At 39.2% G+C, this 27,858-nt stretch overlaps 1 protein-coding gene across 1 annotated transcript in view; it reads left to right on the top strand.

Moving 5' to 3' along the window:
• The window catches only part of Ttc6 (tetratricopeptide repeat domain 6), a 207,907-nt gene that overhangs the window by 168,795 nt on the left and 11,254 nt on the right, over positions 1 to 27,858 (top strand). Inside the window, exons 22-28 of the mRNA XM_032907781.1 lie at positions 3,008 to 3,142; positions 5,239 to 5,388; positions 11,907 to 12,047; positions 13,161 to 13,274; positions 17,585 to 17,704; positions 21,023 to 21,096; positions 25,382 to 25,592. Of these exons, the coding sequence (XP_032763672.1) occupies positions 3,008 to 3,142; positions 5,239 to 5,388; positions 11,907 to 12,047; positions 13,161 to 13,274; positions 17,585 to 17,704; positions 21,023 to 21,096; positions 25,382 to 25,592 (945 nt within the window). The remainder of the gene's footprint in view (positions 1 to 3,007; positions 3,143 to 5,238; positions 5,389 to 11,906; positions 12,048 to 13,160; positions 13,275 to 17,584; positions 17,705 to 21,022; positions 21,097 to 25,381; positions 25,593 to 27,858) is intronic.

A 27,858-nucleotide genomic window follows, 5' to 3' on the forward strand; every position in this document is an offset into this window, starting at 1 on the left:
TTTTGAGACTAGGATCTTCCTCTCCCATTGAGGCCAGACAAGACAGTCCAGCTAGAAGAACATATCCCACACACAGCTTTTGGGATGGCCACCATTATAGTTCTTCAGGACTCACATGAAGACTAGGCTGCACATCTGCTGCGTATGTGTGGGGAGGCCTAGGTCTAGTTGGTATATATTCTTTAGTTGGTGGTTAAACTCTGAGATCCCCAAGGATCCAGGATATTTGCTTTTGTTGGCCTTCTGTGGAGTTTGTATCCCCTTCAGGGCTGTAATTCTTTCTATATCCTTCCATAAGACTTTCCAGACGCTATCCACTGTTTGGCTGAAGGTATCTGTATCTGTCTGAGTCAGCTGCTAGGTGGTGCCTCTCAGAAGACAACATGCTTCTGTCTGCCGGCATAACAGAGTGCCATTAATAGTGTCAGGAATTGGTGCTTGCCCATGGGAATCTCAAGTTGGACTGGTTATTTGTTGGCTTTCCCCAGTCTCTGCTCCATTTTCATGCCTGTATTCCTTGTACACAGGATTAGTTTGGGGTTGAAAGTTTTGTGAATGGGTTGGTGACTCTATTGCTCCACTGGGGTTCCTGTCTGGCTACAGGAGGTAGCCTCTTCAGGTTCCATATCCTGAATGTAATGAGTCACAGCTAAGCTCACCCCCATTAGTTCTTGGATGCCTCCTTCATCTTAGTTCTCTGTTTTGTCCTGGAAATGCCTCCTGCCTCCTCATCCTGGTCTGTTGTAGATTTCCATACATTTTTCATGGCTACCTAGCCATTTTTCTTGTGCTTCCCAATGACTGATCTTGAATTCCCAATTCCTCTCCCCATCCCCCTCCCTCTCAGTTCCCTCCCTCCATCTACCTCTTATGACCATTTTATTCCCCCCTCTATGTGAGATTCAAGCTTTCTCACTTGGGCCTTCCTTCTTGTACTTTTTCTATGATGAGCTTTAAAAAGGTTACTAAAATTTAAAAATTCAAATTAACATGCATAAAACATAAGATACATACATATTAGTGGACATCATGTAATATCTTGATTCAGCTGTACACTGCATAATGTTTAAATGCTAAACATGGTATGTTGTCTAACATTTGTCATTGAAGTAAAATCGTGCCTCTCTGTTTTTGCCACTTTGTTACTTCTTCAATTAACAACCTTTATTTTAATCATTAAAACTATCAAATCTTGGACTAATTTTCTTCACTTCCTCACTTGACACCAGATAAATGTGGCATCTATCTTCTTGTGGCAGACATAATGCATGCCCAACGTACACACTGTGCCATTCTGGGACTGTAGTGTAGGTGGAATCTCACTTGCTCTGACTAGTAGACCACAGCAAAGGTGATGGAATGCCACATGGCCCATAATTATGTTACATTTCATAATGTTTGTGAGTAGAATCCTGGAGAGACACTGTCCTGCTAGCCTTGATGAAGCAAAGAGCTGTACTAGCTAGTAACTGACTATGGGGATGGTCCCAAGGCAGGAGATGCTATGGGCTATAGAATTTCAGGATCTCCCAAACACAAGTCAATACTCTGCCATGTAGTCATAGGGAAATAAAAAGTTTTCAACAACCTCAATGGTCTTGGAAGAAGAGACTTCTGTATTTGAGCTATCAGATGGCAATAACACCCAACTAGTACTTTTGGCCTAGGGCACATAAAAGACTCAGTTAGTCTACGCACAGCCCTCTCACTGTGAAAACATTACAAATGTATGCTGGTTCAAAGGCACTATGTTTCCTTTTTAGAAATATGAAAATAATACAAATTTTATCATCTGGGATTCTATTATTATTGTAACATGGGGCAACAGCTTTAAACTAAGCAGTGATGTAGATCTTGAAAGATATTTAAGACTATGCTTTGTAAAATATAACGAAGTCAGAGGACTTCCAGAAGTTTTTGAGTGGTGTTCTTTAGGGGATTATAGCAGGAGCTAAACTACAGCAGAAATATCATGGAAAAATGAGTGGGTGTGGCCTTGTCTAATGGAGGGAATGAATGCCTACAGAATAAATGAAAGGTCTTTAAGGTTCTCAAGAACATTATTTCTCCAGAAACCAGTATAGAAATAGTGATGGAGATAGAGAGACAGATAGAGATAGGGAGACAGACAGATAGGTAGAGGTAGATATACAAGAGATAGAGATACAGAGATAAAGAGACAGAGTTACAGAGACAGAGAGAGAGAGATGGGGGCAGAAGGATGAATCTCCATGCTGCTCTGTGTCAGGTACAGAGAACTGCGGGATTTCTGTGCTGAGGATGGAAGACTGGATGTTGAGGTGACTCGGGACTACGTAGGAAATGCTGAAGAGGAGTCATGAAGACAGCATATTTAAGTTAATAAATCCCATAACTGCTTTACCAATTCACTCCAGTTTATAAATCAGGGTAGCGACAATGTTTAAACCTGATGTTTAGATGCATATGATAGTTTGCCAATCAGTAAATAACATTTGGAAAGTTAAGCTTTTTCATTAATGTGTTTCAACTATTTCTACTAAATTTATGTGGGTAATATTTGATGAAAACATTTTTTTTCTAGATCTAGCTGAACCCCATTAAGAGTAAAACACACAAAAGGGGTGATTCAAATGGTATCGAGTATCATCAATACTTCTATTACCTAATAACTTTCTAGTACTCCATTCAGAGAAATAGCAAGGTAATTATTAGTAAAGAGCCTACACGTTCAAGTCTGGTGTTTGAATTCAGAAGTTCTAGTTACAGAAATCCATACATGGAAACACACCTCAGACCTGATAGCCCCCCGGGGGGGGGACTTGCTGGGTTCATCCTCTGGGGGACAGGTCCTCCAGTTATATAAGGACGACATTTGTGACCTTACCAGATCTGTGTGCATTTGTATGACACGAGAGCAGAATTTCTGTGGGCTCAAGTTTTCTTTGCTTTTAAGGTTATGATGTTGAACAAGTAACCAGTAGAAAGCCATCTGCTTCATCCCTTATCTTTGCTTTTATTCTTATAGGAATCTGTGAGACTATTTAAGAAGGCATTGGAACTGTATACATTTTCTGACAAAGGACCAGATGCCACTAGTGTTTCAGCAGATTGTCTGTATAACTTGGGTCTTTGTTACATGGAGGAAGGCAATTTTCAAATGGTATCTGCGTGTTTAGCTTTTTTTCTTTGTAATTCTCTTGTACCTTACATCCCCACTGTAATTTCCCCTCCCTCTTCTCCTCTCAGCACCTCTCCTCTCTCCCCAAGATCCACTCCTCCAGTTCCCTTCAGAAAAGAGCAGGCCTCCCAGGAATAGCAACCAATCATAGCATATCAAGTTGCAGTAAGACAAGACATAAACCCTTATATCAAAGCTAGACAAGGGAACCCAGTAGTAAGAAAAGGGCCCCCAAAGCAGACAAAAGAGTCAGAGGCAGCCCCCACTCCTACTGTTGGGAGTCCTTCAAGAACACCAAGCTGCACAACCATAATGTGTATGCAGAGGACCTAGCTCAGACCCATATAGGGTCTGTCTTGCTTCAGTCTCTGTGAGCTCCTATAGTCCCTGCTTAGTTGATTCTGTGAGCCACATCCTGAATGAGGTAACCTAGTAAAACCAACATGGTATGTATTCACCTACAAGTGGATATTAGCTATTAAGTAAAGGATGACCATGCTCCAATCTACAGACTTATCGAGGCTAAGTAACAAGGAGGCGGGACACAGTCTACTAGGGAAGGGGAAATAAAATAAATTTTTCAGGTAGGGATGGAAATGGGTGGGATCAGGCAGGGTGGGGTGGTGGGAGGGATGTAAGGAGAGAATACTGGGAGATGACTGGAATCGGGGGACATTTGGTAGGCAATGTAGAAACAGTGTACTGGAAACTCCCTGGAATCTACAAGAGTGACCCCAGCAAAGTCTGCTAGCACTGAGGGATATGGAGCCTGAACTGGCCTATAACCAGGGCAGACTCCTAGCAGCAGGACTAGGATATCAATCCAGACACAAAACCTTCAACCTACAGTCTGTCCTGACTGCCGAGATTTGCTGGGGTTATGGTGACACAGAACTTGTAGAAGTGGCCAACCAATGACTGATTCAGCTTGAGGCCCATGCCATAAGAGGGAGCCCACACCTGACTCTGCCTGGATGGTCAAGACTCAAAGGCAGGACAATCTATAGGCACAGGATAGACTCAAACAGGACTGTAAAAAAAAAAGTCATTGAAATGATTCCTAATGCTATTCTGCTGTACTCATAGATTTGTGCCTAGCCAAGTTGTCATCAGAGGGGCACCATTCAGCAACTAAGGAAGTAGTTGTAGAGATCCACAGCCAAACACTAGATGGAACCAGGGAAACCCTTTGCCCATCCCAACAGAAGAAAGGGAGGAAGGGACGTAGGAGCCAATGGTGTCTGTGTGTTTAGGAGCAGAGATTATTTGGAACTCCAAATTGGTTGCTCGCATTGGGTTCTGCTTCTGAATACGACCCTCAGAGATGCAAGACATGAACTGACCAAAACTACTTCTAAAGCTTAGCTTGTAGCAGGCAGCCTGTATTCCTGTTTCCATGAATTGTTTTAAATTAAATATCAGCACATCTTATTTGATGCTAATTTGTCGGTAATATTTTAAAGATAACACATACTTCTCATCAAATAATAAGTCTAACTGTAGGAAATTATTGTAGCAAAAGCAATATCATCTCACAAACTTGATTTATTAAATTGGAAGCAGTTAAACTCAGTGTTTCATTGTGCTATAGATGAAATGGTTAATGATTAAAACATTCTTTGACTTTCCTTCTTGATAACTGATGAATTCAAATCAGATTTAAATTGGTTAAGATGACTACATACATTGGAGAATCTTTTTATCCTGAAACTTAATAATTATGTGTCTGCTATAGTTCTTGGACAGTAATGGAGAACTGAATGCTGTTGCCTGTGGTTTCTGTAAATTAATGAAATCCAAAGTATAATGATTGAAACTAAACTTGAAAGTACTGATGTTTACCAACATGGATTATGTAGATATTTGTCTGAAAATAATGAGACTTTTAATTATAAGTCTGACTTATTTCTAAAGATTATACTTGTTTGTTCCACAAGGTTCTTTAGGAGAATTAATTTTAAATATCCCCCCTCCCCAAACAATTCAAGTGAAGCTTTTCAATAAGAGTACCACACCTTGTTAATCTAAATTCATGTATTCTGTCAGTAAGTGTATGTGCATACACATTATTCTTCCAGGCCTATGAATCTTTTACAAAAGCTGTGAGAGCAAACCCTGATTTTGCAGAAGCCTTTTATCATCGGGGACTTTGTAAAGTAAAACTCAACAAGCAACACTCAATTCTGGACTTCAATCGGGCACTTACCCTAAATCCCAAACATTACCAGGTAATTGAAGAAAGGATATCAGTAATTTGGAGGACATGTTAGTTTGGGTGAAACTATTGAATAGTTTATATGTATTTTCTAATAAAAGCAGTTGGTTCTGTCTCTGTCTTTATCTTTCTCCCCCATCCTTCCTTCTCTCTTTCTCCTGTTCTTCCTCTTTATATTATGTTGCAGGGAATGGTCTTGAACTCATGATATGATATTTCTGTCTCTTCCTTTCAAAAGTAGAGATTACAGAGACACATTATCATATCTGACACTAATTAAGTCAGTATTTTTTATTTTATTTCATATTTTTTATTTGCATTTCAAATGTTATGCCATTTATCGGTGTCCAAGAGATAAGCCCCCTATCCTTTAACCTTCCCCTTTTTCTGTAAGGGTGTTCTCCTCCCGATCTGTACTCCTATCTACCCATACCCCACCACGAAGTTCTCCTACACTGGGGTTCTAGCCTTGGCAGGACCAAGGACTTTTCCTTCCATTGGTGCCCAACAAGGCCATCCTCTGCTACATATGCAGCTGGAGCCAATGGTCAGTCCATGTATTGGGTTTAGTCCCTGGGAGCTCTGGTTGGTTAGAATTGCTATTCTTATGGGGTTGCAAGCTCCTTCAGCTCTTTCAATTCTTTCTCTAATTCCTCCAATGGGGATCCTGTTCTCAGTTCAATGGTTTGCTGCGAGCATTCACCTCTATATTTGACATGCTCTGGCTGTGCCACTCAGGAGATAGCTACATCCGGATCCTGTCAGCATGCACTTCTTAACTTCATCAGTCTTATCTAGTTTTGGTGGCTATCTATACATATTGACTGTATACCAATGTGGGGCAGGCACTGAATGTCTGTTCCTTCAGTCTCTGCTCCAAACTTTGCTTCCATATCATCACCTATGAATGTTTTTGTTCTCCCCTTAAGAAGGGGTGAAGCATCCACACTTTGGTCGTCCTTCTTCTTGAGCTTCATGTGGTCTGTGGATTGTATTCAAGCTTTTGGGCTAATATCCACTTACCAGTGAATGCATACCATGTGTGTTTTTCTGTGATTGGGTTACCACACAAGGATGATATTTTCTAGTTCAATCCATTAAACTATGAATTTCATGAAGTCATTGTTTTTGATAGCTGAGTAGTATTCCATTGTATAGATGTGCCACATTTTCTGTATCGATTCCTCTGTTGAAGGGCATCTGGGTTATTTCCAGCTTTGGGCTATTATAAATAAGGTTGCTGTGAACATAGCTGAACATGTGTCTTTGTTGTATATTGGAGCATCTTTTGGGTATATGACCAGGAGAGGTGTAGCTGAGTCTTCAGGTAGTGGAATGTCCAATTTTCTGAGGAACCTCCAGACTGATTTCCAGAATGGTTGTACCAGTTTGCAATCCCACCAACAATGGAGAAGTGTTCTTCTTTATCTACATCCTCGCCAGCATCTGCTGTCACCTGAGTTTTTTATCTTAGCCATTCTGACTGATGTTAGGTAGAATCTCAGGGTTGTTTGATTTGCATTTCCCTGATGACTAAGGATGTTGAGCATTTCTTTAGGTACTTCTCAGACATTCGATACTTATCAGATGAAAATTCTTTGTTTAGCTCTGTACCCCATTTTTAATAGGGTGATTTGGCTCTCTGGAGTCTAACTTCTTGAGTTCTTTGTATATTTTAGAAATTAGCCCTCTATTGGATGTAGGATTGATAAAGATCTTTTCCCAATCTGTTGGTTGCCATTTTGTCCTAATCACAGTGTCCTTTGCCTTACAGAGTCTTTGCAGTTTTATTAGGTCCCATTTGTCGATTCTTGATCTTAGAGCATAAGCCATTGGTGTTTTGTTGAGGAAAATTTCCCCAGTGTCCATGTGTTCGAGACTCTTCCGCACTTTTTCTTCTATTAGTTTGAGTGTATCTGGTTTGATGTGGAGGTCCTTGATCCCCACTTGGACTTAAGCTTTGTACAGGGTGATAAGAATGGATTGATTTGCATTACTCTACATGCTGACCTCCAGTTGAACCAGCACCATTTGCTGAAAATGCTATCTTTTTTCCATTGGATGGTTTTGGCTCCTTTGTCAAAATCAAGTGGCCATAGGTCTGTGGGTTCATTTCTGGGTCTTCAGTTCTATTTCACTGATCTATCTGCCTGTCTCTGTACCAATTCCATACATTTTTTATCACTATTGCTCTGTAATACTCCTTGAGTTCAGGGATAGCGATTCCTCCTGAAGTCCTTTTATTGTTGAGGATAGTTTTAGCTATCCTGGGTTTTTTGTTATTCCAGATGAATTTGCAAATCGTTCTGTCTAACTCTCTGAAGAATTGGATTGGGATTTTGATGGGGATTGCATTCCAATCTGTAGATCGCTTTTGGTAAAATGGCCATTTTTACTATATTAATCCTGCCAATCCGTGAGAATGAGAGATCTTTCCATCTTCTAAGATCTTCATTTTCTTTCTTCAGAGACTTGAAGTTCTTGTCATACAGATCTTTCACTTGCTTGGTTAAAGTCACACCAAGGTATTTTGTATTATTTGGGACTATTGTGAAGGGTGTCATTTTCCCTAATTTCTTTCTCAACCTGTTTATCCTTTGTGTAGAGGAAGGCTACTGATTTGTTTGAGTTAATTTTATACCCAGACACTTTGCAGATGTTGTTTATCAGACTTAGTAGTCCTCTGGTGGAACTTTTGGGGTCACTTAAGTATACTATCATGTCATCCACAAATAGTGAGATTTTGACTTCTTCATTTTCAATCTGTATCCCTTTGATCTCCTTTTGTTGTCTGATTGCTCTGGCTACGACTTTGAGAACTATATTGAATAAGTAGGGAGAGAGTGGGCAGCCTTGTCTAGTCCCTGATTATAGTAGGATTGCTTCAAGTTTCTTTCCATTTAGTTTAATATTAGCTACTGGTTTGCTGTATATAGCTTTTACTATGTTTAGGTATGGGTCTTGAATTCCTGATCTTTCCAGGACTTTTATCATGAAGGAGTGTTGAATTTGTCAAATGCTTTCTCAGCATCTAATGAAATGATCATGTGTTTTTCTCTTTGAGTTTGTTTATATAGTGGATTACATTGATGGATTTCCATATATTGAACCATCCCTGCATCCCTGGGATTATTTCAGTCTTGTTGTATCTGTTGAGACCTGTTTTGTGAATGATTATATGGTCAATTTTGGAGAATGTACCATGAGGTGCTGAGAAGAAGGTATATTCTTTTGTTTCAGGATGAAATGTTCTATAAATATTTGTTAAATCCATTTGGTTCATAACTTCTGTTAGTTTCTCTATGTCTTTGTTTAATTTCTGTTTCCATGATCTGTCCATTGATTAAAGTGAGGTGTTGAAATCTCCTACTACTATGTGAGATGCAATGTGTGCTTTGAGCTTTAGTAAGGTTTCTTTTATGGGTGTAGATACCCTTGTATTTGGAGCATAGATATTTAGGATTGAGAGTTCATCTTGGTGGATTTTCCTTTTGATGAATATTAAGTGTCCTTCCTTATCTTTTTTGATAACTTTTGGTCGAAAGTAAATTTTATTCAATATTAGAATTGCTACTCCTGCTCGTTTCTTCAGACCATTTGCTCGGAAATTTGTTTTCCAGCCATTTACTCTGAGGTAGTGTCTGTCTTTGTCTCTGAAGTGTGTTTCCTGTATGCAGCAAAATGCCTCTGTATGTATATAGTCTGTTAGTCTATGTCTTTTTATTGGGGAATTGAATCCATTGATGTCAAGAGATATTAAGGAATAGCGATTGCTGCTTCCTATTATTTTTGTTGTAAGAGATGGATTTATGTTTGTGTTTTTCTCTTCTTTTGTTTTTGTTGCAAGGAGATTACTCTCTTGCTTTTTCTAGGGTGTAGTTTCCCTCCTTGTGTTGGAGTTTTCCATCTACTATCCTTAGTAAGGCTGGAGTTGTAGAAAGATAGTGTGTAAATTTGGTTTTGTCATGGAATATCTTGTTTTCACCATCTGTGTTAATTGAGAGTTTTGCTGGATATAGTAGCCTAGGCTGGCATTTGCATTCTCTTAGGGTCTGTATGACATCTGTCCAGGATCTTCTGGCTTTCATAGTCTCTGGCGAGAAGTCTGGTGTGATTCTGATAGGTCTGTCTTTATACGTTACTTGACCTTTTTCCCTTACTGCTTTTAAAATTCTTCCTTTGTTTTGTGCGTTTGGTGCTTCGACTCTTATGTGACAGGAGGAATTTCTTTTCTGGTCCCATCTATTTGGAGTTCTGTAGGCTTCCTGTATGTTTATGGGCGTCTCTTTAGCTTAGGGAAATTTTCTTCTATAATTTTGTTGAAGATATTTACTGGCCCTTTAAGTAGGGAGTCTTCACTGCCTTCTATACCTATTATCCTTAGGTTTGATCTTCTCACTGTGTCCTGGATTTCCGGGATGTTTCAGGCTAGAAGATGTTTGTATTTTACATTATCTTTGATGGTTATATCGATGTTTCCTATAGTATCTTCTGCCCCTGAGATTTCTCTTCTATCTCTTTTTCCTGTTTGTGATGCTTGCATCTACAACTTCTGATCTCTTCCCTAGGTTTTCTATCTCCAGGGTTGTCTCCGTTTGTGCTTTCTTTATTGTTTCTATTTCCATTTTAAATTCTGGATGGTTTTGTTCAATTCCTTCACCTGTTTGTTTGTGTTTCCCTGTTATTCTTTAAAGGATTTCCGTGTGTCCTCTTTAAGGGCTTCTACTTGTTTACTTGTGCTGTCCTGTATTCTTTAAGGGAGTTATTTATGTACTTCTTAAAGTTCTCTACCATCATCCTGAAATGTGATTTTAAATCCAATTTTTGCTTTTCTGATGTGTTTGGATATCCAGTATTTGCTTTGGTGGGAGAACTGGGCTCTGATGATGTTATGCAGTCTTGGTTTCTGTTGCTTAGGTTCCTGTGCTTGCCTCTCACCATTAGGTTGTCTCTGGTATTAGCTTGTGTTGCTGTCAACACTCCTGTAGATCTGTTTTCTTTCAGCCAGATCTGGGAACAGAGAGCTGCTCCTGGGTTTGTGTGACCTGATACCTCCAGGCAGGTTGCTTCCTCAGAAGATTTGGTCTTACCTCTGCTCTCAGATGCGTAGGTGCTCCTGGTGCTGGTTCTCGGTGCAGGCAGAAACCCACAGAGTCCTGTCCTTGACTGCTTCTAGATCCTTGTTCCCAGAGAGTACAGATTACACTAAGTGATTTCCTCTTGGATCAGGAATGTGGGCAGAAAATAGTTGTCCTCTCTGAGTTCTCAGGAGTGTCCACACTTCTGAGGCTCCAGCTCTCTCCTCCATGGTATTTGGGTGCCGGAAGCTGTGGGACTGGTTAAGTTCAGTTCTGGTCACAGGCAGAAACCATCAGGATCCTGCTGCTGACTGCTCCTGTATTTCTCTATCCAGAGGCACTATGCAGTTTGCTCTTGGGCCAGGAATGTGAGGAGATGTGGACTGAAGTGGAAGTCTGCCCTGAGGTCTCAGGATTGTCCACACTTCTGGGCATTCAGCTTTCTCCCCCAAGAGATTTGGGTGCAGGGGGCTGTGGGATCAGTTCAGTTCAGTTCTGGGCACAGCCAGAAACCAGAAGTGTCCAGAGGACTTCTGCCTTTGTGTGTCATGAAGCCACTAGGCAGGTCTCTTGGAGCAGAAAAGTTACCTCTGCTCTCAGGTGTGTAGGAACACCTGATGACTGGCTTTCAGCTCTCAGCACAGGCAGAAACCAGCAGGTTCCTGCAGCTGACTGCTCCTATATTCCTGTATCCAGAGGCCCTATGCAGTTTTCTCTTGGGCCAGGAATATGAGGAGAAGTGGGCAGATGTGGTAGTCTGCCCTGAGGTCTCAAGATTGTCCAAGTATATTTTGATAACCCAAATTTTTGTATTCTTTGGAACAAAAACTATTTTTAATATAAATATTACATTTGAAAAATATTTTGAGATCTGCAATATATGTAACTATGTTAAATCCATTAATTTAATTGTTAGCAATTTTAATGATAGGCTATGAATGTTTTTAGTTTCTTGCTTTCATAGCACATGGATTTTGACTCCTAATACATTTCAAGGATTACACAAAATTCAGTACATAAAATTTAACTAACTGGCTCTTGATTTCAAACTTAATTTGAGTTGACTAAATACTAGTATCCATTCTGAATAAATAATGGTGGTGCAGTTATGTAGGTCTTTTTTCACAGGAGCCTCACACTTGAGGAAATGTAGAGCGCGGACGTATGGTGTATAAAACTTGCTTTCTGATTGCTTAGGGAGAAATAGAGAAAACAAACACAGTGGGCCACATAGTAACAATCACTGAATCCAAGGGGGGTAGCCATAAGCCTGATCTTTATTAAGCTATTTTAGTTATGCTCTATGTTTAATTTTTTAATGAAAAAAATGGGGAAAACTATATTTGAATATTGTCTTTAGGTACCATAGATTTTGTTTGAGGCTCTATATATTGTGGTAGAACTGAAGATTGTACTAAATTGCATATCCCTGTTTTCCTCCTTCTCTAAACAGGCATATTTAAGTCGAGTAGCTTATTATGGTTTAAAGGGCAGATACTCCAAAGCCATTCTGAACTGTAATGAGGCCATCAGACTTTACCCTGAGAGTGTGCGTGCCTACATCTGCAGAGGAGTTCTGAAATACTACAACAGAGTAAGCTGTTGCAACTGGGTTACTAAGAGGGTAGAGTGGAAGCTTCTAGGGTTGTTAAGTGCTGACTCACTTCCTGCTTTTCCTCACCTCTTTGAAGTGAGATTATGGTATTTATATAATCTTGGTGTTCCCTGTTCTTTGGACATAATCTTTGACTATATGATACATAATACTGCAGCATAACTTATGTTTAATTACTTGATTGTTGGACATTTGGGATGCTTCTGTGTTTCATTATTCATTTGAAATAACGCACTTACTTTGTACTGGGAACAAATTAAGTTTAAGTTTCCTAAGTAGAAATTTCTGGGCAAAAGATTATGATAACTGATGCTGTGTGGGATGCTTTATCTCTACCTGATCATATTTTTGACATTTCTTCATTATTACTCCATATGGAATACTTTTATCACCTAAAGCAAAGGCATATGCAAGCATTAAGTATCAACTCCATGAAAGTTGATGTTCACGCAATGATGTAAGATATCAGAGAAGAATGGAAGGGATGCAGAAGTGAGTGTGAATGGAGAATGTGGCCGTGTGATTGGATGATTAACAGAGGGCAGTCAGGCCTTCAGTGTTCACCAGAGGAACGTGAACACTCGTGCAATCAGTAGCATTTTCTCCAACCAATAGAGCAACACTGGTAACAATTGCTTGAGTTAATATTTCAAAATTTTATTTACTTTTAATTTTTTGTATGAATGTTTGTCCACATGTATGCTTGTGCACCATCTGTGCACAGTGCCTGTGTAGACAAGAAGAGGGTGCTGGGGTTCATGGAGCTGGATCACAACTTAACGGGCAGTTGTGAATACTGGGTGCTAGAAATTGAACCCAGAGCTCTCGGCTGCTGAGCCATTTCTCTAGCCCATAATTGCTTCACATTAAGTTACTGACATCCTTAATTTTATTTGTAGGTGAAAGAACTCTAAGACTCCCTTCCAAGATCTTCTTAATGAGCTATGTGAAAGATTAGCTTCATAGTATTAATTTAGAAAGGAGACACATTGAATCTTAAATGCTTCAAACACCCATAGGATCGCATACTTACTTTATGATTTAACTTGCGTGTTTTGATTTATCCAGCTCACACTTTCTTTCTCCTTGTAGAATTACAAGCTAGCTATTACAGATTTAACTACAGCCGTCAACATGGACAAGAACAGTTACACAGCGTTTTATAACAGAGCCCTGTGTTACACCAAGATAGGGGAAAAAGAGATGGTAAGCAGCCATTTTAGTAAATGAGGAATTTAAAGTATTTGAGAAGCAATATGCATTAAATGGCTTCTTGAATTAGATAAGCAATCAATAAGCAATATTTTATAAGCAACATGGTGAAGCATTTGCAAGTGTGTTTAAAGCACCTGTGTTTTCTTCATCTTTGCTATAGTCTTGAAAAATAATTCCTGTGGAAATACACACATGAAACTCAAGAAACCACAAAGAAACATCTCAAATGCTATTGATTTCTTTCTTAGTGCAAAATTACCTATGCAGTTTATGTACCGTCAATTCCTTTTATAATGCTTGTATAAATATTTAAATGCCCGTATAAATTAGAATACATTCTGTAAGTATCATCTGAATAAATGTGTTACTGATAACACCACTGTACAGGATTTTATAGAAGTGATCACTGGCAATCCTCTTACAACTTGGACCCAAGCTAGAGCAGGTCACAGAGGTATTTGTTGTAGAATTCTGAGACTCTATATGCAGTGAAGAGTATAATGTTTCCACCTGCAGGGGCTGTTGACAGGGATTTGCACATGTGTTTTATAGGCTTAACTATGTTTTAAAAAATATGGTGCTGCCAGCAACCACATTTCTCCATCAGACTCCTTTGTACTTTCTAATAGTCATGCCCATTGTCTCACCCTTCTCCAGTATGGTTGATTTCAGTGAGAATTAGCTCTGTGATTGTCCACCTGTAAGTTGTTTGTGTTCTGTCCCTTGCTTTTGCTTCCTCTCCCTGTATCTTCTGCTCTTTCCCTTCTCACTTCTGCCCTTTCATAGCAGGGGCAATGCTTTTGCAGACTTCACTTTCCCATTATTCTAGGCAGACACACTTCTCGGTCTCGGTGAAACTTGGTAAAGTCTACTTAAAGCATCTACAGATTTAGAAGTCGCAGAGAAGACACGGGCTGAGAAACTTGTCCATGCAGAAGATTACAACATTCCTGATAGCTAGCCTGGCAAGTTTGTCTTCCTCTAGAAATGTCAACAAATGCATAATTAATTTTTAAGAAGGCAATTGTTAAGATTCAAGGAGCCAATTAAAGGGTCATTTAGCAGGGACCTACAGAGCAGGTGTCTTTGAGGACATCTTACACCCTCATTTCTGCCCGAAGTTAACTCCAGGCCAACCATAGAGCACTGGGCAAGGAAGGAACTCCTGTATGTTATGTGGAAAAGCCAATTCCTGGTTAATGTAGGACATGCAAAATAACCTCAATAACCGAGACCAAAATATTGGTGATTTCCAAGGTGCCTGGACCCCAGGGCATTTCATCTGCTCATTTTACAGACAATGAAATGACAGGAGGGTGAAGTAACAGGGGAGAGAGGGAGAGAGGCACCAGAACTCATCCAAGTCGCACTGGGAATTAGATACCTGCCTTAGCATTCACACATTTGTTTCTGGGTTCACAGTCCTTAGGTAGCTTTTGTGAAGCTGTCTGACTCTGGACTGGATACTGTGTTATTTCAAAGTGTCACCTGCTCCCCGTGTGCCCTCCTCCTCAGCATTCCTTCCATCACTGAGCTAACATGCTTATGCATTCTTTATGGATAGAGTTTCCTAAAATCTAAGCATGGTGAATAGTTTCTTTGTTTGAAAATTTAATAACTTAAAGATCAGTCACTGTTTGTCATTTTTCAAGTACAGACACTTAACACAAAAATCGAAATATGTATTTATTGAAACACAGCTGAAGAAATATAATGAAATTAAACCAACTAAAATCTCTAAAGAGATTTTTTTCTTCATGTTTGCTGTGTTTTACCCCCTCTGAAAAGTTACAAAAACTCTATTTGGATGAAAGTAGACATTGGAATCTATTTTAGAATTTCTGAATCAACTCTTCTAGCCAGTGGCTCATGAAGTTAGACAGGAAGAGAGCAAGCTACAGGCTTGACTTCTTTCTTCAGCGCCCACAGAGGAGAAGTTTATACATGCAATGATTCTATTGTGCTGACTTTCAGATCTTCAGTTTCCCCCTTCAGCTGGTGTCGCATAGCCTTAGAACAGCACGGTGGATTTTGACTCTACTATTCTATAATCATAAAAACAGTAGCCCTTATCTCTTACTTATGACTTATTGTATGACAAGCACCAGGCTAAATACTTATCAACACACAAGCGAGGCATTTCTAGTCTAGGCAGAAATTGAGGAAAGGTGAGAACCACTGGGATTTCAGGTTTTTTTTTTTTTTTTTTTTTTTTTTTTTTTCATGTATGCGTGTGTGTCTATGTCTCTGGACAAGGATTAGGCAGATACATATGTAGATGATAGAAGGAAAAGAATGAGCTTATTAAGGGAATAAAGGGCACTAACAGGAGAATTTGTACTGTGCATACCTGTTTTACAAGTGCTCTGGAATGTTGGTCTTGTGAACATGTGGCAAAAGATTTTTTAGACTGGTTTCAGCCTCTATCTTGTTATTATTTGTTGCTATTATTATTGTTAGTTGTTTGAGTTTCTCACCTGCGTGTAAGTCTGTGCACTATGTGCAGTGCCCACAGAAAAAGGAAAAGTTGGACCTCCCTGGGGCTGGAGTTACAGATGGTCGAGAGCTGTCACGCCGGTGCTGGGAATTGAACCAGAGTTCTCTGGAAGAGCAGCCAGCCCTTTTAACCATGAAGAGATCTCTCTGGCAGTCTGACAAGCTAGCTGATTCAGAAGTTTTAAAACAGATTACATCGGTATTTTTATATGTACATTTTGACCTCACACTCATGCCTCTAAAATATGTATGAAAAATTTAATATTCCAAGTTGGTAGCTGAGGAGACTTCAAGTTAGAAAATGTTTTTCTTAAACTCTGAATCTAGTAATAGCAACTGATGATATAAATTCAGAGAAGGCTGTGGCTCTCACATTCTCAGCCAACTTTTAGGTTGGACATTCTGGAAAATGTCAGTAATTTCGGAATGTAGAGATCTGAGGCATAATGGATCAGGAATTCAAGACCAGTGTGCTATCAAAGCACATTCTGACCAGATAGGTACCTGGCATGACACCATCTCAAGGAACAATAATCAAAAGAAAAAAACCATAAGAAGGAAGCACAGCAGAAAGCACCTTCAGTGCTCCCATCTCCACCACCCATGCTTAGCTTTCATGAAGTCTTTCCTTGTGTTCTGCTGCCCAATGGGTCGCTAGGGCATCCTACATTCTGAAGGTCTTTGGAAAGAATGAGTCAGAAAAGGTGTAGTCAAGAGTGTAGGGGGTTCTTCAAGCATTATTAAATATTTTTATAGGCCTAGCATGACACACACACACACACACACACACACACACACACACACACACACATATATATATATATATATATATATATATATATATATATATATACACACACACACATATATCTACCACAGCATATGTATAGGATTTCTAGTCATACATTATCTTTGGGCACCTGTACCAGGAAATAGGAGACAAGAGCAGAAGAAGTTAAATTCTATTTATTTGTCTTCTTTACGTCAGCCAACACTTCAGTCATATAAGAATTGACCCTGTCTGACCAACCATGTGGCCACTTTGAACAGAATAGCCACTAAAATGATTCAGAAGAATTCATCTCCTTAACACTTACGGTAGAGGGGAGATCAATGAAGCCCTACCTGTTCAGTCAGTGGAAAACAATAAGAGTAAAGGATGCATTCTCACTAGATTAATTCTTTGAGTTTTGATAGCTTTCTTTGAAAACAATCAGTATGCTTATTGACATATGTTGAATCTCCCTGTTTCCCTCTTCAGTTTTATTGATCCCTTTCACTGGTTTCTGGTTTATTCATTTGATTAAAACTTACCAAGTTCCTGCATGCGAAGGCAGGATGCTTGTCACTGGGTTCAAGGTGGCGAAGAGATTAAACTCTTGCCTCCCGCTGTTTGGATTTCAGTGAGGAAGGCAATAAAATGCTAAAAAGAATTTAAATGTCAAACGGTGATCTCTAATTTGTATTCATGTGAATGCATTATTTGGAGAAAGTATTCATTGTCAGGGCGGGGTGGGGGGTGTCGAGTCCCTTCCTTCTATACCATGCAATGCATAGGAGTATACACATGGGTGGCAGACAGATGACATGTGTACCAAAGGCACAGTGAGTACTTACTTAAAAGCAGCCCTAGGCATACTGTATAGCTGAAGGGATTCTTCAAGTCTAGCATAGATGGACATGTCACATTCCAGAGAGGATTCTGAGGTCCTGCTCTGGGTGGAAGCATACTTGGCCCAGGTCAGCAGACTAAGCAAGGCTCTAAAGAGTTACACCTTGGCTATAAGTGAATGTTTTCTTTTTAGGCTTTAAGAGATTATGGAATTGTGCTGCTTCTTCAAGCTGGAGAAAGAATAGCATTAAATACCTTAGTCAACCGTGGACTCATCTATACTGAACTAGAACAGTATGGCTTTGCACTAGAGGTGAGTCTTCCTGTGGATGTGAGCAAATGAGCTTTTGATCGCACGTATCCTCAATGCACTAGTGTTCATTGCTACAGAAGGCCAGTATCAATGAGCCACTGCATTAGTGAGAATCCTTGTAAGACCTAAGTGCTTCCCACTGCATTTTGATTACAGCTGATGGTTAGTGTTTGTTGTTGTTATTTTGTTTTGTTTTGTTTTGTTTTTAATTAAGGGTGTCACTTCCCCATAAAAGTACATGGAAAATTCAATCCTTCACCAATTTTATTTGTATGCAATTTACTCTTCTCTGCAATGTTCTTTCCCACTCACGGTTTTTCCTTTGTTGAAATTTGTCAAATTAAATATGTTTCGAATAGGACAGGACATAGCTGTGCAGAATGCGCTACTGAGAACAGCCTTTTAGGTCTTCAAGATTAGGCCTTAGAGTTGGAGTTTATAGAAGCATCTTGGAAAGAAACAGGTAGTTTTTAATTGATAGCACTACAGAACAGATATGGTTCCTAGTTCTCACTTTTAATTGTTATTACCACTCTACAGTAATTTTTGTAATTAAAATCTAGAAACAAGACAAAGTTGGAATATTCCTTTGCAGTTAAGTGACAGCCGTTTTATGTACTTGTTACATACATATAGTCCATATAACTTCATAGAATAAAGCAATTCTTTGCTACGCACCAGGTTTAACAGTGATGTAAAATTTACAATTTTAACTTAGAGAAAAGAAAACAAATATCTAAAAGAGGTTTAAAAAAGATCTTTGAAGCAGTAAGTGATGGGGCAGGATCTGAACTCAGGTCTTACTAGACCATAAATGCCATGTTTCTTTCAGACCAGGCTGAAGCTCTGAAGACAATTTTAATGTTTGGATGAGTCAAGAGAAAATTACTCTTGACTCTTTTCTTTCCTTATATACACTTAACCCATTAACAAATCTAGTTCATTCTATCACTGAAATAATTTTGAACCAAGTGAGTTCTCCTAATTGCTGTTTATTCCTCAACCAGGAAGTCCTAGACTAGATTTGAAGTCAGATCTCAGAATGGGATTATTCAGCACACTGTCTCCTAGTGTGGTGAAGTAGGTTACACCTTATTGTACAAACATTATCCACACAGTAGCCGAAAGACCACATTAAACCATAATGGACACGAAGTTAGTCCTCTGCTCTAAACCTGCAGTGACCCATCCCACACAATAAAACCTGAACTCCTGACCACTAAAATCAAGGCCCAACTTAATGTGACTGATACTCACTTCAAATTTTATCTTCAGTCTTCTTTTCTACACTAAAGACATTCCACTTTGGCCTTTTGCTATGCCGTGGTAATGTCCACCTCCCTTCCTGCCCAGAGCCAATACACAAGCTGTCCCTATGCACATAGCCATACCTGTAACTCTAAGCCCTACTCTAATTCAAGTTTCTGGCTGAATGTGATCTTTCAGTCAAAAATAAACTGAATATGATCTTTCAGTCCAAAGTAAACTGAGTAATTGAAATTGGATATTAAAAATATTAAAAGACCCCAAATAAATGTGGAAGTGGGATAAAGAAACACACAATGGAGAACACATACCAGCAAAAGCAAATAATAAGTTATTAGACCCCAATCCAATGATGTTAATAGTTATATTAATTAGGAATGGTCAAACAACACCAAATAAAAGGATAGAATATCAGATGGGAATTTTGAAAAATATCTTGTATATTTTTTGTACATGGAACACACTTCAAATATAATGATATGGATAATGAAAATATATAATAAAACACATAAAACCAGAATAATGATCCTTCCTTCGTATAAGGAAAACAAGCCACTAAAAATTAAACATTTAATCGATGCAGAGAAAGAAGCAATAAAGGTTACATTAGTGAGTGATAAGAGAATAACCAAGACAAAGTCATAAAACTTCTTCACAGGAAAAAAATATTTGTGGAAGGATTGATTGACTGAAAGCTTACGTGGTATGCGAACTGAAGCACACTAGAAAGGTGTCGGCGGTTGTCTGACCTCCTGGGAACACCTCGATCAGGAAACATCCAGACAGGAACATTTCCTGTGCCTCTACCTTCCCTTCCATCAAATCTTCGTGCTGTAGACTCAGCACTTTCAATATTTTGAAACAACCTGTTTGCCAGGTCCATTCAAATCAATTCCACCATTCTTTCCAAATTTTACATCCTAGAGTTAGAGTTTCCAGATTTTTTTTTTTAACTTCACAAGGGCATCTGGATCCTTACCAGACTCATATACTCCCTTTAAGAAGTGTGGATTCCTTAGAACAGAGGCTGAAGGAACGCCCATTGAGAGCCTGCCCCACATGTGGCCCATACATATACAGCCACCAAACTAGATAAGATGGATGAAGCAAAGAAGTGCAGGCCGACAGGAACCGGATGTAGATCTCTCCTGAGAGACACAGCCAGAATACAGCAAATACATAGGCGAATGCCAGCAGCAAACCACTGAACTGAGAACGGGACTCCCGTTGAAGGAATCAGAGAAAGGACTGAAGAGCTTGAAGGCTCGAGACCCCATATGAACAACAATGCCAAGCAACCAGAGCTTCCAGGGACTAAGCCACTACCTAAAGACTATACATGGACTGACCCTGGACTCTGACCTCATAGGTAGCAATGAATATCCTAGTAAGAGCACCAGTGGAAGGGAAGCCCTGGGTCCTGCTAAGACTGAACCCCCAGTGAACTAGACTGTTTGGGAGGGCGGCAATGGGGGGAGGGTAGGGAGGGGAACACCCATAAGGAAGGGGAGGGGGAGGGGTTAGGGGGATGTTGGCCTGGAAACCGGGAAAGGGAATAACAATTGAAATGTAAATAAAAAATACCCAAGTTAATAAAGATGGAGGGAAAAAAAGTGTGGATTCCAAAGGTAGGTTCAGACTAAACTAATCAACACACAGAGCTTTGTTAGCACTTACAGCCCCGGTGCCTAACTGTTCAAAAGTCATATAATTCCGAAGGTTCTTTCCAGGGGAATTTCCTCTTCTGTCTGAGAAGGGGAGTTTCTGGTGGTGTACACAGCAAAAGGAAGTATGTGAGATTCTGTGCAGCACAGGGCAACACCACAGAAAAGTCTGGGTTGGTTCTTAAGGTAGGTGCGAGTAACATAAACTCGGGGTGTTAATAATGATCGGACTCCTTGTTCTATCCACTCTCATTAGATGTGATTAACAAGCGAAGCTTTAGGAGAATATCTATTTTAATGCGTATGTATGCTTATGTCAAATCAAAGTTAGAAGGAAGTTTAAAGAGAAACCCATGACAAAATAACGAGGTCTTATAAACTGTTTCAGGATTTTAAAGCGGCTTCGATGATAAGCCAGACTAGTGTGAAACTTTGCCAAGCTACAGCCATGTGCCACCACAGGTACGGATCACCACTGTTGTCAAAGGGGAGGCGAGAGGAATGAACAGACAGATCCAGTTAGAGCCCCACAACTGAAGACAGAAGGGAAAGGGGAGGGTGGAGGGAAGTGCCGCTGTGATTACAAAATGTGGGTAGGCAAATTAAGAGTTTCTTGCACAGTTCTGGGGACTGCATCAGCAGCTCACTTGTACCTTCTTAAAAACCAATGTGTACCAAATCCCAAGTAAATATTTCTAGCACAACTTCGAAGATGTACATTTGATTCAAGCATACACACGAAATGACAATTAAATGTATGCATAGATTGAAATATCTAGGCATAAAATAATTTGTTCAGAAAACTTATTTTCTGGGAAAGAGGCTGTTTTAAATATACTTTCAAGGAAATTTTGCGCCAATAAAACGTATTTATATATCTAAAACTACCAAGAACAATCCAAGAAAATGTCTACAAAATATATTAAAATGTACAAAAATACAATACTTCAGAGTTAGCTCCTTCTGAGATTTCTGTACAACTCATTATAGACAAGGGCAGTTGGTAAAAAAATGACAGTGATTCACAACCTTCAGAAAAGCTGCCCAGTTTCAATATGAGTACAGTGTTATTGTTTAACAGTAGTTTACAGTATTGCTTTTGGTAAGGGAAAGAACAACAATTCCTTTGGAGGCTTAAATTGGGATGGTTTGTATATTTTAGAGGCAAGTCTGTGCAAATACACAGTTTAAGAGACTATTAGAATGGAGTTTGAATGAGTTGGAAAACTGACATTTATTTTGTTCTTTCGAGTGCCAAGGCATAGCTACATTTCCCCAGGAGAAGTCAAGTTCTTTATTGTAAGAAGAAAGTACTATAGTACTTATAAATTCTGCAGATGCCTTAGGGTTAAAAACCTGGTCTCAGACCTTTCATTACACGCAGTCACAGCTTTCTCTATTTTGATGCATCGATCTTTGTGCAATCCATCTCCTTAAGTACTTGTCATTCTTACGGAGAAATGGAATAGTGACTGATGTGTTTACTTTGGTGGACATGTGTAGGCCAAAATGTCTGAGATCACTGCATTCAGTCAACATCTGAAGCATCCGTAACTTCTCTCAAACCCGTTTCTACTTAACAACTATTAGAATCAGCCAGTCTCACCATGTCAGAATCATGCCACATCTTCATGAAATGTTATGTTGAGATAGAACAGCAAAGCCCTCCTAAAGCTGACACTGCTTTGCAGGTCCAAATGCCCACCTTCCATCAGCTCTCTAGGCTCTCCATTGTTCTCTAATGAAAGTGGAATTTAAATCAACAGTAAAGACCAGATAGCTGAGAGTTTTAATCACCACATACTGAGTTTTCACAGTGTGACTGAGCTTTAACAACAAGGAATATTTAGTGATTATATATATTTAGAAAGACCATTTTGGTAACATACTTACACTATGGAAGCATGGCTTATAAATATGGGACTTCATTTTGACATTTTTTGGTATAATATATTTATATATATTAATTTGGAACATTTTATAAAAATAATAAACCTTTAAATGTGAGTACATTGTCCTTTGAACTCATGGAGATGAAGACATTTGAAGAATGTTTTGTGTCTTTCCAGCTCTCACTCTCGTGGTTGCCAGGAGACAGCATTCCTTAGGTTGAATATCCTACTTATTGCCCTATTTAATCAGCAAGAGTGTTGTGCTAATGAGAACTTTGAGTTCTCAATGAAAAAGCCACCTTTGTATTTTTTATCTGTTACTCGGCTATACGTCACAAACACTTGCTACCAGGACCATGTTTATTATACTATTTTGATATTTGTGTAAGTTATTTTTTAAGTCTTTGCCTCCGCAAACCCCGTTTTTCAATGTTTGGAAGTATTAGTGATTCATTCGTATCTGGTCATGTGTGATTACTGTAAATGCGTTGGGCTCCTGTGTCTGTGCTTCAGACACTAAACCAAGCACCTCCCGAGAGTGATCACATGATGTTTCACTCATATACCAACATTTATTTCAGGAAAACTATTAATGCTCTTAATATACGCGACAGCCGATACTTAACGACTTAAAGATCAATGAATCCCAAAAGCAGTGTAGATATTCTGCCAAATCTTCCCACTGAAGAAGTGCCATGTTGGGGTTTGGCCAGAGCTTTAGCCCATAGGATGTTGTGGCAGCCGAGTCTCCGGGAGAATGAAAGCGCTCCTTCTGCAGGGCATCCGGTTCACTTCCCCTTGTATAGGAAACCGAGCAGACCTTTCTCCAGCTCTGCCCCCTGGTTCGGTTGTGACTGTCACTCAGGGATGATTTTCAGGTGATTGTCAGGTGGCTTTCTAGATCCATTTCTAGCTTTTAGGTTGTTTACTCAGCTGGATGGCCTAAGCGTGCATCAGTTAGTGTCGATAGGTGCATAATATAACCGCCCTACAGAATGCACAACTCACATTGCAGAGAACTGAGCGTTGAGTCACTGTCTGATTTGCTACTGTCTGCTTTGGTAATTGGTTGGGCCACACAGAAGAAAAGAGTATATTTCGTAGCCCTGTATCAGAGTCCATATCCACTGAGATTTCAAAATTCCCTGATGGGTGACAAGGGCAGTGGATATGATACAAACTGAATGCCAACGAAATAGGAATGCCTCCATAATTTATAGTGCATATATGATGCTTGCCTGTAAAATCCAGAATACATACGTCGCATTGGTACATATTACAAGTAAATATTTCTCTATGCCTTGGTGGAAAACCTGCCGCAAATGTATTTTAAAAAAGAAGTGCTATGCCATCTTCATTCTTATTAAGGAGGGTTAGTCCCTGTGTAGAAATGCTGATGGAATTCACCAAGAAGGCACCGGGAGGGGCACTGTGACCCCACAGTCAAGTGAGCTGGCACCTTAAATCATGGCAGTTATTGAGAAAGCAGTGCAGTTCCACTGTAAACTACCAGAGACATGATCCTATGATTTCTGAGCCACCACACACAGAAGGAACTCAGAAATTACCACGTGGCTCACGAAGGCCATTGTCATCCCTTGCCTGCCCGAGACATCAGAAGCCATGTTTTCTTACTACTTTAGTGCTGATCCTTGTGTGGCCTTCTAGATGACCCGCAATGTATGCCTTTGTATTTTTTGTAAGATTTATTATTCGTATTTATAGGTGTGTGTGTGTGTGTGTGTGTGTGTGTGTGTGTGTCTGTGTGTACATGTGTGCTTGTATGAGTTTCTGTGCATCACATGTATACAGGGTGTCTATGGAGGTTCTCTGGAACGACAGCTACGAATGCTTGTGAGCTGCCTGATACAGGTGCCTAGGTACCCAACATGGGTCTTCTGCAAGAAAAGTAGACATTCTTGACCATGGAAGCATCTCTCAAGTCCTCAATTACTTTTGCTGCTATTGTGACAGGCATTGAAAAAATACTTGTTAAACAATATGTGAATATTGAATATTCAGTTCAATGAAATGGGGTGTCCCTTAAAAAAGGAAATACTAAATATATATAAATTTATTTTTTGTATGCCATGAGTCAGTCGATGATGGGATAATTTCTATAGGAGGCACTAATAGACAAGTGTGTTTTGATGTAGGAGTCATGAGGTATTCTTATATAAACTAATATTGTTATGGTGTCTGTAGGTGATATAAGCTTATAGGATTATCACTGTAGAATTCTTCTGTAAACTGAAGCATTACTAGGTGTATTGAGGCTGTAATTTAAATATCATATGTTATCAATATCATGTTTTTCTACGTTGGTAACATATCACGGTTAAAACAAAGTCTAGGACTGCCATTTAGACTTCTATATTTTTGGAAAAATAGAATTCCAAAATAATACTCCACATTCTTCTGTGAAAATAGTATTTATTTATTTATTAATTTATTTATGTGGTGAGTGTGTGTGTGTGTGTGTGTGTGTGTGTGTGTGTGTGTGTGCATACATATGGATGTTAGATGGCTTTTCTTCTACTACATGGGTCACTGGGATCAAACTCAGGTCATCAGGCTTGGGGGCAAGTGCCTTTACCCATTCAGCTACCTTGTAGCTCTTGAAAATGGTTTTCACTTTTTTTCATCCTCACCAAAATCTCTGGAGATTCTTCTTCACTTTTTTAGATCATATAATTTATATAATTCTTATAGAATAAAATCTTAATAAAAATAAAAGATTTTCTATAAAGGTTACTACAAACCTTTTTGGGGAAGTTATATGCAGAAAACATTGAATAGGTTGCTACCAAACATCAGTCCACTGGAAGGTATCTCATTTTCTTTCTTTTTTTCAGAATTAAAGAATTTAAAGGAGCTGTTGAATTCTTTACCAGGGCTATTAAAATTAACCCACGTTATCTGGACGCTTATATTGGACGAGGGAATTCTTACATGGGGTATGAACAGGATAAAGCTATGATACAAGCCCAGAAGGACTTTCTGAGAGCGCTTCATCTTGACCCATCAAATTTAAAAGCCAGAATTAGTCTAGGCTATAATTTGCAGGTAAAATGTAACAACATTTTTCACACTGAGAACATAGTTTGGACAGGAGAAAGAGATATTTGGTTATTTACTGGCGATATGGTCAAATATTATTTCTCAGGTGAACATCTACTTTTCCTTTACTCTAGTTATGGGAGGTAGGAATGGAGAGCAAGGACTCAATTAAATACAGAGACCTTGCTTTGATGAGCCTGAGCTCATTGACGACTTATATGATAACACCGGAAGTGATGGTTGTTACCATAAGATAACGCCAGAAGTGATGGTTGTTACCATATGATAACATCGGAAGTGATGGTTGTTACCATATGATAACACCGGAAGTGATGGTTGTTACCATATGATAACATCGGAAGTGATGGTTGTTACCATATGATAACACCGAAGTGATGGTTGTTACCATATGATAACACCGGAAGTGATGGTTGTTACCATATGATAACATCGGAAGTGATGGTTGTTACCATATGATAACACCGGAAGTGATGGTTGTTACCATATGATAACGCCGGAAGTGATGGTTGTTACCATATGATAACGCCGGAAGTGATGGTTGTTACCATATGATAACGCCGGAAGTGATGGTTGTTACCATATGATAACGCCGGAAGTGATGGTTGTTATCATGATGAATGCCCAAGAATCTTGTAAGAGAAAAAAGATTGCCTTGCTAGAATTAAACCTAAAATTAGCATTATGATCACAATATAAACAATGCATGGTCCATTTAAAGAACGGATTGGATGACTTTAAAATATCTAGAGCTGACTGGCAGCCGATGCAATGTGCTCACAGCATTTACAGACTGAGCACCTAATATGGAGGAAAACTTGCTCCCAGCCCCTAGAGACAGTATTCTATAAGAAACAAGTTTTGCTTGTTTGTTTGTTTGTTTTGTATCTCCTAGTTTGGAGAGAGAGGCATTGTTATGTGCAATAGTAATTATTTGATTATAGTTATGATAAATGTATCAAAAACGAAATGAAAAACAAACCTCAAAGAGTTTTTAGTATAAGAGGAAAGAGAACTTACTGATAAATTATGTTGAAGTATGAAAGATTAGTATTTAGGTAGAGGAAAGGGTGGAGGCTAGGGTTTATTTAGTCTTGGTGACAGAGGGAACAACCCTTTAGGAAACATCGTAAGAAGAGGCTGAGGGCCAATATAAGCAGAATATCATGGTGAGAGAGTGATTTGTGATGAGCCTAGATAATTAGACACGAGCTGGAATAAAAAGCCTGAAGTCCAGCTAAAACAGGAATATCCCCAATTGGAGACATGACATCCAGTTTGTATCTTGTGAAAATCCTATTGGGTATATATCCAGGAAGAGCTATTGAGAAGCACATCAGTATGTAGGAGTGAATCAGGAAAAGGAGGGGTCAATAAAGAAGAGTTAGGCCATTCAAGTGCTGCTTAGGGGAAAGAGTAACAGTCTTTTCTACACATACATATAGATTCCTTGCTGTTTGCCAAGGACTGGGGTTATCACAGTAAGCATAGCAGATATCAAGAGTAAATTAAATCCTTTCCTGAGGTGGTTTGCCATTTAATATTCTTATAGTGCAACCTCAGTTTGCCTACTTCTTTGTTTATTATCTGACGACCCTGTAGATGTCTAAACACTTTGCTTAGAGAGTTTTCTAGTTAGAAATCAGGATCTAGTTCCCTTAGTAGATTCCTTTCATTATAGCTTTATGTGAGAGTCACTAGGTTCAGGTTAGTTAGAATGTGTCAGCCTCCAAGATCCTGGCAAGTTGAGTTTTTAAGCCTGTGAGAAAAAGAACAGAAGCTGGACCATCGCGAAATAATTGAGTCCCTGCCTGCCTGTGTGGAGGTGTTTAGTTGCCAGATGGCCTGCTCTGAGAAATACTCTGACATCTTCTGTTAATGGTTCCCTTCTCCTGGTCTTTTTTCTTTTCTTTTCTTTTTCTCAAGTTGGCACAAAGATTGTTATAGCTGCTTGGTAGATTTATATGTATCTTCTATGGAATATATGCAGTATTCCTAAAATTCCAGACCCTGGAACACATCCATTATTTCATTACTTTATGTGACACACACTAATTTTGCTTTGTGTGTTATGCGTATATTAGAGATATCTGGTGTTTGTTTTGGTTAGGGTTTCTATTGCTATGAAGAGACACCATGACCACTGCCACTTTATAAGTTAAAACACTTAATTAGAGGTTTGATCCATTATCATTGTAGCAGGGAAAATGGCAACTGGCAACATACATGGCATGGTGCTGGAGACAAGCTAAGG

The sequence above is a fragment of the Rattus rattus genome, chromosome 7 (genome assembly GCF_011064425.1).
Source record: "Rattus rattus isolate New Zealand chromosome 7, Rrattus_CSIRO_v1, whole genome shotgun sequence".
Lineage (NCBI taxonomy): Eukaryota > Metazoa > Chordata > Mammalia > Rodentia > Muridae > Rattus > Rattus rattus.